The sequence below is a fragment of the Acinonyx jubatus genome, chromosome B1 (assembly GCF_027475565.1).
Source record: "Acinonyx jubatus isolate Ajub_Pintada_27869175 chromosome B1, VMU_Ajub_asm_v1.0, whole genome shotgun sequence".
NCBI lineage: Eukaryota > Metazoa > Chordata > Mammalia > Carnivora > Felidae > Acinonyx > Acinonyx jubatus.
The window spans coordinates 114060892-114076398 of NC_069382.1; the positions used below are offsets into that span (position 1 = coordinate 114060892).

The 15507-nt window shown below is 34.0% G+C and overlaps 1 protein-coding gene and 1 pseudogene across 10 annotated transcripts in view; both read left to right on the plus strand.

Annotated features, from left to right (window-relative positions):
* TBCK (TBC1 domain containing kinase) overlaps nucleotides 1-15507 on the plus strand; it is a 404858-nt gene that overhangs the window by 83106 nt on the left and 306245 nt on the right. For all 10 annotated transcript variants that reach the window (XR_003420996.2, XM_053217079.1, XM_053217081.1 and 7 more), the window contains 7 exons: nucleotides 3888-3987; nucleotides 9662-9711; nucleotides 9897-10026; nucleotides 11004-11102; nucleotides 12724-12786; nucleotides 13533-13659; nucleotides 14843-14893. Coding sequence is in view for 9 of the 10 variants with exons in the window: in XM_053217079.1 (XP_053073054.1) it covers nucleotides 3888-3987; nucleotides 9662-9711; nucleotides 9897-10026; nucleotides 11004-11102; nucleotides 12724-12786; nucleotides 13533-13659; nucleotides 14843-14893 (620 nt within the window). In the remaining variant the exon portion in view is untranslated. The remainder of the gene's footprint in view (nucleotides 1-3887; nucleotides 3988-9661; nucleotides 9712-9896; nucleotides 10027-11003; nucleotides 11103-12723; nucleotides 12787-13532; nucleotides 13660-14842; nucleotides 14894-15507) is intronic.
* Nucleotides 3994-8263, plus strand: LOC128314497 (peptidyl-prolyl cis-trans isomerase D-like; annotated as a pseudogene).

Consider the following 15507-nt stretch of genomic DNA (forward strand, 5'->3'; position numbering starts at 1 on the left):
AAAGAAAAGGGAGATGACCCAAATAGATAAAATCTTGAATGGAAATGGAATTATTACAACCAATCCCTCAGAAATACAAGCAGTTATCAGGGAATACTATGAAAAATTATATGCCAACAAACTGGACAACCTGGAAGGAATGGACAAATTCCTAAACACCCACATACTTCCAAAACTCAAACAGGAAGAAATAAAAAACTTGAACAGACCCATAACTGGCAAAGAAATTGAATCAGTTATCAAAAATCTTCCAATAAATAAGAGTCCAGGACCAGATGGCTTCCCTGGGGAATTCTACCAGACATTTAAAGCAGAGATAATACCTATCCTTCTCAAGCTGTTCCAAAAAATAGAAAGGGAAGGAAAACTTCCAGACTCATTCTATGAAGCCAGAATTACTTTGATTCCTAAACCAGACAGAGACCCAGTAAAAAAAGAGAACTACAGGCCAATATCCTGGTGAATATGGATACAAAAATTCTCAATAAGATACTAGCAAATCGAATTCACCAGCATACAAAAAGAATTATTCACCATGATCAAGTGGGATTCATTCCTGGGCTGCAAGGCTGCTTCACCATTCACAAATCAATCAATGTGATACATCCCATCAATAAAAGAAAAGATAAGAACCATATGATCCTGTCAGTCGATGTAGAAAAAGCATTTGACAAAATTCAGCATGCTTTCTTAATAAAAGCCCCCATGAAAGTCAGGATAGGAGGAACATACTTAAACATCATAAAAGCCATTTATGAAAAGCCCACAGCGAATATCCTCCTCCATGGGGAAAAACTGAGAGCTTTCCCCCTGAGATCAGGAACATGACAGGGATGTCCACTCTCACCGCTGTTGTTTAACATAGTGTTGGAAGTGCTAGCATCAGCAAATAGACAAAAAAGGAAATCAAAGGCATCAAAATTGGCAAAGATGAAGTCAAGGTTTCACTTTTTGCAGATGACATGATACTATACATGGAAAACTCGATAGACTCCACCAAAAGTCTGCTAGAACTGATACATGATTTCAGCAAATTCGCAGGATACAAAATCAATGTACAGAAATCAGTTGCATTCTTATACACTAATAATGAAGCAACAGAAAGACAAAGAAAGAAACTGATCCCATTCACAATTGCACCAAGAAGCATAAATACCTAGGAATAAACCTAACCGAAGATGTACAAGATCTGTATCCTGAAAACTATAGAAAGCTTATGAAGGAAATTGAAGATATAAAGAAATGGAAAAACATTCCGTGCTCATGGGTTGGAAGAATAAATATTGTTAAAATGTCAATACCACCAAAGCTATCTACACATTCAGTGCAATCCCAATCAAAATTGCACCAGCATTCTTCTCGAAGCTAGAACAAGCAATCCTAAAATTTGTATGGAACCATAAAAGACCCCAAATAGCCAAAGTAATTTTGAAGAAGACCAAAGCGGGAGGCATCACAATCCCAGACTTTAGCCTCTACTACAAAGCTGTCATCATCAAGACAGCATGGTATTGGCACAAAAAGAGACACATTGACCAACAGAATAGAATAGAAACCCCAGAATTAGACTCACAAAAGTATGGCCAACTAATCTTTGACAAAGCAGGAAAGAATATCCAATGGAAAAAAGACAGTCTTTTTAACAAATGGTGCTGGGAGAACTGGACAGCAACATGCTGAAGGATGAAACTACACCACTTTCTTACAGCATTCACAAAATAAACTCAAAATGGATGAAGGACCTGAGTGTGAGACAGGAAACCATCAAAACCCTAGAGGAGAAAACAGGAAGAAATCCCTCAGACCTCAGCGGCAGCAATTTCTTACTTGACACATCCCCAAAGGCAAGGGAATTAAAAGCAAAAATGAACTATTGGGACCTCATGAAGATAAAAAGCTTCTGCACAGCAAGGGAAACAGGCAACAAAACTAAAAGGCAACCGACAGAATGGGAAAAGATATTTGCAAATGACCTATCAGATAAAGGGCTAGTATCCAAAACCTATAAAGAACTCACCAAACTCTACACCCGAAAAACAAATAATCCAGTGAAAACATGGGCAGAAAACGTGAATAGACACTTTTCTAAAGAAGACATACAGATGGCCAACAGGCACATGAAAAGATGCTCAACATCGCTCCTCATCAGGGAAATACAAATCAAAACCACACTCAGATAACCACCTCACACCAGTCAGAATGGCTAAAATGAACAAATCAGGAGGCTATTGATGCTGGAGAGGATATGGAGGATATGGAGAAACGGGAACCTTCTTGTACTGTTGGTGGGAATGCAAACTGGTGCAATCGATCTGGAAAACAGTGTGGAGGTTCCTCAAAAAATTAAAAATAGGTCTACTCTATGACCCAGCAATAGCACTGCTAAGAATTTACCCAAGGAATACAGGAGTGCTGATGCATAGGGGCACTTGCACCCCAATGTTTATAGCAGCACTTTCAACAATAGCCAAATTCTGGAAAGAGCCTAAATGTCCATCAACTGATGAACGGATAAAGAAATTGTGGTTTATATACACAATGGAATACTATGTGGCAATGAGAAAGAATGAAATATGGCCTTTGTAACAACGTGGATGGAACTGGAGAGTGTTATGCTAAGTGAAATAAGTCATACAGAGAAAGACAGATACCATATGTTTTCATTCATATGGGGACCTTGAGAAACTTAACAGAAGACCATGGGGCAGGGGAAGGAAAAAAAAAAAATGTTAGAGAGGGAGGGAGCCAAAACATAAGAGACTCCTAAAAACTGAGAACAGAGGGTTGATGAGCGGTGGGAGGGAGGAGAGGGTGGGTAATGGGTATTGAGGAGGGCACCTGTTGGGATGAGCACTGGGTGTTGTATGCAAACCAATTTGACAATAAATTTCATATTTAAAAAAATTATTAAAAAGAATGGTAATATTCAAGAGAGTTAATAAATATGAGTAACTTTTTTATTTCCAATTACATTTGTAAATGTAAATGTACTCTATGGCTTTGTTGCTTGTCCTAGAAATCAGCATGGTGCTAAATCACTGTTGAGAAAACTGCAGAACTGCATAATATCTTGGACATCATCATATAAATTAGATTGAAAGTTAAATTAACAGTAGAACTCTAAGAACCAAAGTTGTTACTGTTCCATTGCTCTTTATATTTATTCATAAAGATGTGAACCTCAATCTCCTGAGTTTACACCAGTGCTTTAAATTTTAATTTTACATTTTGGGACTAGATTTGTTCATTGTAGGTAACAAGGAAAATCGCCTGCTGGTCATATTTTCTTCACATGTTAAATTTTTAGGTTATTTGAATAGATCACTGGTTCTCTACTTTTTCTCCCTCTTAAACTGATTTTTAAGTCAGTTATATTTCTCACACATTGAATTAAGCAGAACACCAGAATATAAGATGATGGAAATTCCAAGTATATGTAAATTCTCAAAATTAATTCTCTGAAATCCTAAAAAAATTTTATGCATTTATTATTCACTATCCTTTTTCTCGAGAATTTACTATTGTGATGTTTCTTCTTTTATCATTTTTCACTCATATAAACTTCCTCAGTAGCATATATAAATAGTATCAAGAGAGTAATTTTAGCATTAAATCTGCATGAACGAAGAGGATAAATCCTACTCTTGTGTTCCTAAAATGCTTTATATTTGTATACTATATTCAGACCAAGTCAACTTGTATTTAAAAAGAATTGTTGGGTGAAATTTCAACCAGCAATTACATATTTTTAATTAACCCATTAAGGCTAAAATTTATTTATTTTTTTAATGAGGGATTGATGATTTAGAATAAATTTTATTTTGCAGAAGAAACAATCAGATTTTGTGTGCTCATTAAGATAATGATCTTTTTTAATCTCCTTTCAGTTTTCTCTTTGAAGATGGTGAAAGCTTTGGGCAAGGTCGAGACAGAAGCTCACTGTTGGATGACACCACTGTGACGTTGTCATTATGCCAGCTAAGGAATGTAAGAATGGTGTTTTGACAAATCTGCCTCAGATATTTTTTTAATGAAACCTTACACATGAACCCTTGAATGCCTCCCTAATCTCATAAAATATGTCAGAATTTCTTCAAGGTATGTGCCCTGGAGTGACATTGTTGGGAAATAGGATCTATGCATCATCAGCTTTATGTATGTTGTCTGATCATTCACAAAAGTAGTTGTATCTGTTTATCTTTTTACCATCATTGAATAAGATTTCTCATTTTCCATATACATGATAACACATGGTATTATCAAATATTTAAAAAATTATTGCTCTAGGCGTGCCTGGGTGGCTCAGTTGGTTAAGCATATGACTCTTGATTTCAGCTCAGGTCATGATCTCACAGTTCATGAGATTGAGCCCCACATCAGTCTCTGCACTGACAGAGACAGAGCCTGCTTGGGATTCCCTCTCTGTCCCACCCTCCCCCGCCACACACACACACCTCTCTCAAAGTAAACAAACATTTTTTTAAAATTGTTGTTCTAGAAGGTGTAGAATAGTAAATTTCTATAATACTAATTTTAATTCCCTGATTTTAATGCACTTATGAGTCTCTTCATATTTCTTAGCATCCTGCTTACCTCTTCTATACTACATTACTAGTTCATATCTTTTGTCAATTTTTTTACTGAGTGATTTCTTATTGATTTGAGGACTTTGAAATATATATTCCAATTATGGAGTTTTTGTTGGCTATATGTAGTGCATATATCTTCAAATCTGTGGCTCTTCCTTTACCTTTTGATGGTGTCCTTTATATGATATTCCTAGGTGTAGATTTTCTTTTGGTATTTAACCTGCTTGATGTTCTAAGTTTCCTGGATCTTTGTTATTTGATGTCTTTAATTTTGAAAACTTCTGTCATTATTATTTCAAATATTTCTTCTGTTTCTTTCTTTCTCCTTCTTCTGATGTTTCTATAACACCTAGGTTACATCTTTTGATTCTTTATTAGAATTTTTACCTCTATGCTTATATTACCCACCTGTTCTTACATGTTGTCCACTTTTTTCCGTAGAGCCCTTAGCATATTAATCATAGTTATTTTAAATTTCTGGCCTGATAATTCCAAACTCTCTCCCATAGCTGAAGCTGGTTCTGAAGCTTGCTTTATTTCTTCAGAGTGTCTTTTTCACATTTTAGCATGCCCTGCAATTTTTTGTTGAAACCTTGACATAATTTTCCAGTAAAAGAAACTGTGGCATATAGGCGTTAGCTCAAGATGTCATGTTTATCTAGCTGTTTGTTATTTGTGTAGCTTTTTTGTCAGAATCTAAAATTTCCTCAGCTACCCTTGTTCTTGTTCCACTTGGTGTCTTTGGGTTTCCCTAGAGACTTTTTAAAATGGGGTCTGAGGCCTTTTCTTTCAGCTGGAATTCCCTTTTACATAGGAGCTCTATTGACATGGAAGTAAAGAAGGGAAGGGAAGGGAAAGAGTTCTATAATCCTATGATTAGGTCTCAGCCTTTTAGTGAACCTGTGTCTCTGGCCATGACCTTCGCATACACTTCTCAGCTTCCTTCCTTACCCTATTAGGAGAGACAAGATGGCTAAAGGGAGTTAGAATTGGGTATTCTTCCCCACATCAATGACTGGAGATGGCTAAAGTTGGATATACCCAACGACCACAGTTTTTTCTTTACTTGAATACAGCAGGGTCTCCTCTAGTCTGGCTCCCTGTTAATCAGGTGCCCAAGTCTTTGTCCCATTGTGCTCTAAAACCCCAGGCCACAATTATCAATACACTTTATTGATAGCTTTTAACTTTTCTCTCTAAGCCCAGCTTTGGGTTTATCACTGCATTTTTCTTACATTTTTAGGCTTTTCCTGTCATTTAGTATTTTAGAAATTATATAGTAGGAGAGAATTAGAATCTCTTATTTTCCATGATGCAAGGAATAGAAAATTTAAATATATAATTACTACTACTTGATACACTAAACTTATCATCTCTTTAAAGAAGAATGTATATAGTGGGTTAAGTAAATAGCAGTACAAAGCAACAAACAATAAACTACATCCAAATGTATGTTTTCAACTGACTTGATTTTACTCTTAATTTGTTTATTTTTTTAAGGTTTTTATTTAAATTCTAGTTTGTTAACATATACTGTAATACTGGTTTCAAGAGTAGAATTTCATGATTCATCACTTACATATAACGCCCAATGCTCGTCATCACAAGTGCTTCCTTAATGCCCATCACCCATCTAGCCCATCTCCCCACCCACCTCACTCCACCAACCCTGTTTGTTCTGTCATTAAAAGTCTCTTATGGTTTGCTTCTCTCTTTCTTTTTTTTTCCCTTCCCACATGTTCTTCTGCTTTGTTTCTTAAATTCTACATATGAATGAAATCATATGGTATTTGTCTTTCTCTGATGGACTTATTTCACTAAACATAATGCACTCTAGCTGCATCCAGGCATTGCAAATGGCGAGATTTCATTCTTTTTAATGGTTGAGTAATATTCCATTGTATATATTGTTTCTTTAATTTAAATATAACCCAAAGTAGGGGCACCTGGATGGCTCAGTCTGACTTCGGCTCAGATCATGTTCTCACAGTTTGTGAGTTCAAGCCCAACATGGGGCTCTGTGCTGACAGCTCCGAGCCTGAAGCCTGCTTCGGATTCTGTCTCCCTCGCTCTCTGCCCCTCCCTGACTCATGCTCTGTCTCTCTCTCAAAAAATAAATAAACATTAAAAAAAGTTTTTAAAAAGATTTAAATATAACCCAAACTATGTAAACATAAGTTAAATGAATACAAGATTTCAATTTTACTTTCTCAATTGCCTTATATTTCCACTTTTGAAATTTAAAATACTTTTTTTCTGCAATTATTAATCAAAACGAGAGAGAGAGGGAGAGAGAGAAAGTTACTTTTGGATTGAGCTTCCAGGTGTCCACAAGGTTCTCTGAGTTCTCTCCCAAGTGTATATGCAATTCAAAATGTCACACCCATCCCCCAAAACTAAGCCCTCCAACCCCCAGCAACCCCTGAGTCTTCTTTGACGTGGACATCGGAGGGCAGTGAGTTGGTTGAATTGTCTTAGAATTGTTTGCAGATGTTGTACCCAAAACTGTAGAAAATTTCTGTGCATTGTGTAGAGGAGAAAAAGGCATTGGACTCACCACCAGAAACCTCTCCATTTCAAGGATGCCCTTTTCATCGAATTATTAAGAAATTTATGATTCAGGGTAGAGACTTCTCAAAGCAAAATGGGACAGGTGGAGAAAATATTGATGGGACAGGTGGAGGATGAAAATTTCTCTTACAAGCTTAACCAGGAAGGTTTATTGAGCATGGCAAATGTGGGCCGCGATACAAATGGTTCTCAGTTCTTATCACAACAGATCCCACTCATCATTTGGAAGGAAACGTGGTATTTGGTCAAGTAATTAAAGAAATGGGTGTGGCAAGGATACTGGAAAATGTAGAAGTGAAAGGTAAAAAACCTGCCAAATTGTGTGTTACTACAGAATGTGGGGAATTGAAGGAGGGGAATGATTGGGACATATTCCCAATAGATGTTCTGGTGACAGTCATCCAGATTTCCCTGAGGATGCAGATAGAGACTTAAAAGATATAGATAAAATTTTACTAATAACAGAAAACTTAAAAAAATATATTATAAATACTTTTTCAAATCCCAGAACTGGGAGATGGCCACTAAGAAAACACAAAAGTTTTAAGATATGTGAAACGTTCATGGCTGTTACTTAGAAAGCAGACAGATCGAAGCTGCAACCTATAGCTTTAAATTGCATGCCGAACATTAGTGCTTATAAACTGAAGATGTCAAATTGGCAGGGATCAATTGACAATTACTTGGAAGCTCTTGAACTAGACCCATCAAATACTAAAGCATTGTACTGTAGAACTCAAGGATGACAAGGATTAAAAGAATACCATCAAGCATTGGCTGAACTTAAGAAAGCTCAGGAGACAGCACCAGAAGATAAAGTCATCCAGGCAGAATTGCTGAAAGTCAGACAAGATAAAGGCACAGAAAGATAAAGAGAAGACAGCATAGGGGCACCTAGGTGGCTCAGTTGATTGACTGTCTGACTTCAGCTCAGGTCATGATCTCTCCATTTGTGAGTTTGAGCCCCATGTCAGGCCCTGCACTGACATCTCAGAGCTGGAGCCTGCTTCGGATTCGGTGTCTCTCTTTCTGCCTCTGTCCTTCCCCACTTGTGCTCTCTCTATCAAAAGTAAATAAATAAACATTAAAATTTAAAAAAAAAAGACAGCATATGCAAAAATGTTTGCCTAATAGTAAATTGTTTTACTTAAATATGCACTGATTGTATAAAGTCAATAAAAAAAATGTAAAGGTTTTTGTCACATCTCTGATGTGTTTCTTTGATACTTCCATTTCCCATTGTTCACAGTTTAGGGATACTGAAAAGGGTTCACTCCAAATAAAATAGTGTTACAAAAAAAGTTACTTATGTTTCTGATTTTTAAAATAATATGGAGACCAAATAACAATTTTTACCTTAGACTTTTCTGTATTTTTCTCTTAAGTACAAATTTTTGGTACCAAAAAAAGCAGAAGAGACACTTAAAATCTATGATTCTTAGGACAGTATAATCCAAACTTTAAAACAATGTGCATATTAATAATGCAGCAAAATTTGGGAAAATCTTATTCTTCTACTTAGTATCAAAATCCATGAAAGAGATACCTAAAATTTAGAGGCAAAATGGGATAAAATCTATGGCACATCAGAACTGAGAGAAAAGCCAGGCATAAATTCCTTGTTTGCCAGGTTCTTAGTTGTGGGTAAAAGATTTTTCTTTGGCTTTAAAAAATTCTGAGAATAACTCACATGGGTGAGTGCACAATAACTCTTATCAATGGAAGATCAATGCTGCCTACACACAGAGCTTGAACTTCTGTGTCAGTCCCCACAGGAACAGGTACTCGGCCCTCAAGTTGGACATTGGACTGAAGAACAGAGCAGCAGGCAAGACAGGATTAACTTTAATCACCCTACTTAGGATGTATCTAAGATTTTACTTTACTACTGCCTGCCTTCTTATGTTTTTAAAGAATACCTATAATCCTGGCAATATTATTATTTGGAATAACAGTTATTATAATAAGTTTGTGAAAAAAATAAAATTGAATTTTGCCAGTTGATTTACCAGCTATTTGAATCATGCACATTCAAAGTATGATGTAAGAAATTCTATTGAATCCTTTTTATTAGCACCTTTTGTCTTAGTTTGTGTCAGTGTCAAAGCAAAAATAAATCTGACTTCAGTTTTAAATTAAGGGGTATGTGTTAAAAGGTACCCTTTTTTTACATAACATTCATATGATTTAAAAATGTCTCCATTTACTCAGTTTTATACTAATGTTAGTAATTCTGCATTGTGTTTGGAAAACTGTCATAATCAGTGTCTAACATTTATAAGAAATTCCCAAGGTAAAAAATCAAAAAGAATATTCTTCACAGCTAAACTCACCGGAGGCTTGGTATAGTGGCATGTTTATGATAGGAATGAATTTTAGATTCTGTTTTATAGTTTTTTGGTATCTTCATAAATATCTAACTTTTACATATTTTTAAAAAATAAAAATAGTGTTTCTGTCTCAGATCTTAAATATCATAAATATTTTCTCTTTAAATTCAGAGATTAAAAGATGTTGGTGGAGAAGCATTTTACCCACTACTTGAAGATGAGTGAGTGTATATATATATATATTCTTTTACCATTATTTTTCTTTTCTGTTTATATTAAATTGATAAGAAGCTTGCACATTTTCTTTGAAAATTATTTCCTAAATAGAGTACAAAAATGTGGTGTTTTGTTTTTTTTTAATTTTATAACTTTGGTCAGTTTTTCTGCTTTTGTTTCTCTTTTATAGCCAGTCTAATTTACCTCATTCAAACAGCAATAATGAGTTGTCTGCAGCTGCCACTCTCCCTTTAATCATCAGAGAGAGGGACACAGAGTACCAACTAAACAGAATCATTCTCTTTGACAGGCTGCTAAAGGTAGGGATTCAAAAGTGTAAAGAGCCCATATACAATCTTTATTTTTTATTTCATTAATAATTCTTAGGGAATCTCAAGGTCATGAGAACACTAATTTTTATGACCTATCTTATATGCTTAACTTTAATACTAAAAATGACTCATGTTCATAGTAAATAAAATTAAAAAGTAAAACAAGATGAAGGCATCTATGCAAAACCATAGACAAAAGATTAATTATTATCCTTGCTATTTAAAGAACACTTAAAAATAAACAGGAAAAAGGACGATCATTGGAACAGAGAAATGGGTAAAAAAACATAGTAGAAATACAACTAGTCAATAAGTCTATTCAAAATATGTATCTTCACCAGGAATGAAAAAATATAGACCTTTATTTTTCATATTGAATTATCAAAGTGAGCAAATGTATATTGAGATTGGAACTCTCATTCTTTTGGAGTGTTAAGTTGGTTGAAACATTCTATAAATCTATTTTAAATTATGTATTAAGAGCCTCAACAACATCCATACCCCGTGTCCTATTAATTCTCTTCTAGAAATGCCTCCTAAAGCACAAATTTATAAAGACAAATTTATATGTAAGCTTATAGAAGTAACCTTAATAATAACTTTTATTTATTGAATACTTTCTGTATCACTTGATATTTTACAAAGTGCCTTATGCGTTATTTAACCCATATGAGACTGGTAATATTATTCTCCATAAGAGTCATTCATAATTCTTCCAGAGCACAAAACAGAGAGGAATGATTAAAAACAGGAGATTCAGCTCCTCTCTTTGACTGTATTGTATAAGGTCTACAGAGGATAGGGAACTATTCCATTACTAACTTATATGTATTATTAATACCAGGCAAAATAATTTCAGATACTTGGAAATTTATTTCAGGTCACTTTTAACTCTGTCATTGTTTAGATTAAAAGATGGCACTTGGCTACTTGAGATTTTTTTCATATCTTTTTTTATCTATTAGGCTTATCCATATAAAAAAAACCAAATCTGGAAGGAAGCACGAGTTGACATTCCTCCTCTTATGAGAGGTTTAACATGGGCTGCTCTTCTGGGAGTTGAGGTAAGAAAGAAAAGAGGTTAGAGGTTGATTAATAATATTAAGAAAGAAGGAAGAAGGAAAGTGCTTTCTGAATAACTATTTTCCATGTTGTTAAAAAATTACATAGTAAAATTTGAGTATTAAGATTATTTGACAATTTTTAGTGAAAGGAATAGAGGAAAAGAATAGACTAGATAGAATAGAAAAATATGATTGAAGTCTTGTTAGATTTATGCTATTTAATGTTTCATTTAATAGAGGTCAAGTCAGAATATTTAAAATATATATCAGTTATATTGTCCTTTTGAATATGTTCATTTACAAATAGGATTGCCTATTTATAGGTAGTTCTAAGATGGGAGAAATCTTCCACTCCAATTTGAACCTTGTCAAAAATCATTAATATAATTTAGTGCCTTTTAGTACATGCTGCCGAGAGAAATAGCTACTTTGTCTTCTATAATACCTTATCTGTGGCAGTGAGAAAAAGAGAGGTGTCACATTATTAGGGTGACTTGTGGTACTAATAGAGACTTTGTTGACAGTAGTCTTGATAATGGGCCAAATCATTGCCAAATTTTTTCATTTCCTGTCAATTTCTTTGTCATCCTGCTTTCCTAGATTCTGTTAAAGATATCTTATGGATATCCATCACCTATTTTTTGGTGTGTGAGTTCTCGCAAGTATATTTAAGTCTTTTAACTCTCCATTGAAAGAATTATTTTCTTCATTCCTGATTTTTTTTTGGTGAAAGTCTATAAATATCTTTGAGTTTAGTTTGTTGTTTTATGAGAATACCTATTGTTCCATACCATATGATAATAATTTGAACTGTAGAACCATATAATGCTAAAGTTCAAGATGACTTCCAAGGTCAGGTTGTCCAAATATCTCATAAAATAGATGTGCCAGAGATGTTGACATATCCTATAATATCAGAGTTTGAACCCCAAATTCCTAGCTCTTTTCTACCATTATAGTAAACCAGAGAATTAAGAAGAATCGTTCTATATTTGGTTGTGTAGAACATGACCAAAATTTAAAGTGGTTTATTCAGTTATTCCTTCTGTAGTGGTATAAATGGAAAATGCAAATGATCTCTTTAATCCCTTAATGATTCCATTAGGGATTCCACATGGTATTTCATTCTTTATCCCAAATCTTTTCCTCCTAGTGCTGAACTCCTTCAAACAGTTTTATTTTATTTTTGCTTTTATTTTCAACTTTAACAGGAAAATTTCTCAAGAGATGACTACCCCCCCCTTTTTTCTTTTTAATTTCTTCATGAAACTTACTATGTTTGAGATAACAATGAATAGAGCATTAAGGCTGTGCTGTGCTGTGTTGTGGAGACTGGAAGAACAGCTAAGCATACTCATTAGCTGAGTGACTCAACATATTTGTCATCTTGTGTGTATAATTCAAATGTCTGCCTAAGCAAAATGGCATATTATCATGGACGTTCATCACAGAATGTCACAGATGTAGAGAATTTTTCTAAAATGATGCTTTGGGTTTGAATGTGCATATCTATAATTGGGTGTGTTTTCAAAGATAGATGTTTATAAAAACTATATTTTGCCTAAGTTAATAATTTATTAAGGATATGATGAATTAATATATCTTCTCTTATTTTTTGCAGGGGGCTATCCATGCCAAATATGATGCAATTGATAAAGACACTCCAATTCCTACAGATAGACAAGTATGATTTAGATTTTCTTAAACAACCTAAGATAATTCTGCCAAATCTTTAACTTTTAGAAGACAGGAGGAATTTTCTTGAGTAGGAATAATCAGCAGCCACTATATGCATATGGTGGTAGAGTCAGCATAGTTCTTACTAATTATAATTTATTGAGTTAGAACTGTTCCTTAAAGGAGTTTAAGTAACTTTTCCTAATAATTGTTATTTATTTATTTATAATTTTTTTTTAAGTTTTACAGAGAGAAAGCACAAGCAGGGGAAAGAGGCAGAGGAACAGAAAGAGTGAGAGAGAGAGAGAGAGAGAGAGAGAGAGAGAATCTTAAGCAGGTTTCATGCTCAGTGCAGAGGCCAATGCAGGTCTCAAACCCATGACCCTGGGATCATGACCTGAGCCAAAATCAAGAGTCAGATGCTTAACTGACTGAGCCACCTAGGGGCCCCAATAATTTTACTCTTTTATCTGAAGAAATTGCCCTTTATTTAGACCAGCTTATAAAGGAAGGTTTTTTGAAAACTATATTAATACATACCTTTTCAATAGAAATGATCTGCTTTTTTGTTTAAGTATAAACACAACTGTTTTGGTGTTTCCAGAGGACTAATATAAAATTTAAAAACTTCAGAAACCAGGATTATGTAGGTGGTCTGTTTTGAAATTCAAGATGCAGTCTTCCTTTTTGTTATCTTGGGTTTATTGCAAATCACTTTATTACAATCCCACCTTATTGTTTTTGCTATTTTAGATTGAAGTGGATATTCCTCGTTGTCATCAGTACGATGAACTGCTGTCATCACCAGAAGGTCATGCAAAATTTAGGCGTGTATTAAAAGCCTGGGTCGTGTCTCATCCTGATCTTGTGTATTGGCAAGGTAACTTTTTTCTCCCAATTACTAAGACTCTTTTTGAAGTATTAGGAGCATGTTGAATAACTGACAATTTAAAAAATTAAAATATCAAAGTATCCTTGGCTTTGAAGAAAGTTGATACTGAAGCTATGATCTATTTTTTGAGAGAATTTTTTGTTAAACTTTGTCTAAATGCCTACTAGATATTATTTAAATGCAAGATATTTAATGAAACAATTTACCATAATGTTGATTAGGAGAGTAGGAACAATATTTTGTGCTATTGGGATCTTTGGGGATACTTTTCTTAATGCTTATACAAATCATGAAATAATATTATACTATAAATAATTTGGAGCTAGTTGATATTCTTGGCATTTAATGATTTACAACTTTGGTTATCATGGTTATTAGATATTAGGGAACAGGATGTCATCCTAAACTGCTCATTTAATTTATCTCTCCTGTTTTAAATAACCTTAATATTCCATATCCTTGATTTTTAGCTTTTCTCATTATTATTTTTGTAGCCATTGATAAATTCATGAATCAGACACCCATTCTTCCTTCCCAGTTCTATTTTTTAAGTTGTTATGAACAGTAGTTTTTATATTTTATATCTCAATTTCTGACTGAACTTAAAATGAAGCTATTATTTTTCCTAGCCCTGTCCATTTTAGAGTTCCAGATCTTCCTAACAATTATAGACTTATGTACCTTCCTTCAGCATGACAACATATGAACAGCAGTATTATCAATAAAAGAAATATGTAATATGTTTGTATTTTACTTCACAATTTTTAAAAGAATTCTTTTCATCATCCCAGAGAAACTTGTAGGACAAATCTCCATCTTCAAGATAAGGAAATATGCTTGGAGATATTAAGTGATTGCCAAGATCACACAGGGTCAGAAATGGGACTGTATTGTAAACCTCCTATCAATTTTACATTTTTCTATCACTGTGTGTCTCTCTCTAACTAATAATATTGATAATAATAGCTGATTTGTATTGGGCATTTACTATGTACCAGTCATTATCAGTTACTCCTCACAGTACCCCATGATGTAATCTGTTTCTGGATGGATAATACTTATAATGCTTAATCTACATAGCAGTAATTCAGGGAGCTGAATAAGGTATGTACATATGCACTTATACTGATTTATGTTTATTGAATTCTTTCCCCCAACCCCTTCCTATCAGGTCTTGATTCGCTTTGTGCTCCATTCCTATATTTAAATTTTAATAATGAAGGTAAGCCTATTTATCATTTAAACAATCATTATACGTATTATTCTAAAATATTTTATTCATACAGGAAAGGTTTTTGTTTTTGTTATAAGGTTCTTGCTCTCTTTACCTGGTAGATACTGTAAATTTCTGACATAATCTGCTAGACTCACTTTAGAGGATGTAAAGGATTAATTTATTACTAGAGTTTCAGTTGTGACCAGGCAGTGACTAGAAATTTAGGGAGAATCTGATTATGAATTCATCTTCTTTGGTGACCACTTAATGAAACTTTGGAGAAAACCTTGACTTCTTTGGAGATTAGCTTTAGTCTATATATACTTTCTAAACAGTTTGTAAAGAAATCAGTAGTGCTCTTGTATCTCCAAAGCTGATCATTTCAGTCATTCCTTGATGAAGACTTATCCTTCCTCTTGAACCCATACAGTACTTTGTATTTCTGAAAATTTATCTTGTGTAAGTTTTGTATTTTAGTAATTTATACAGTAATATAGTAACCCTTTCTTTGGTTCGCAGCTTTTTTAAATGGTAGGTTTTTTTTTTAATTTCCTGCCCCCCTCTTATAATGCCTCTTTTATAGTAGGATTCTCAAAAAATATATGTTAAATTTAATTGAT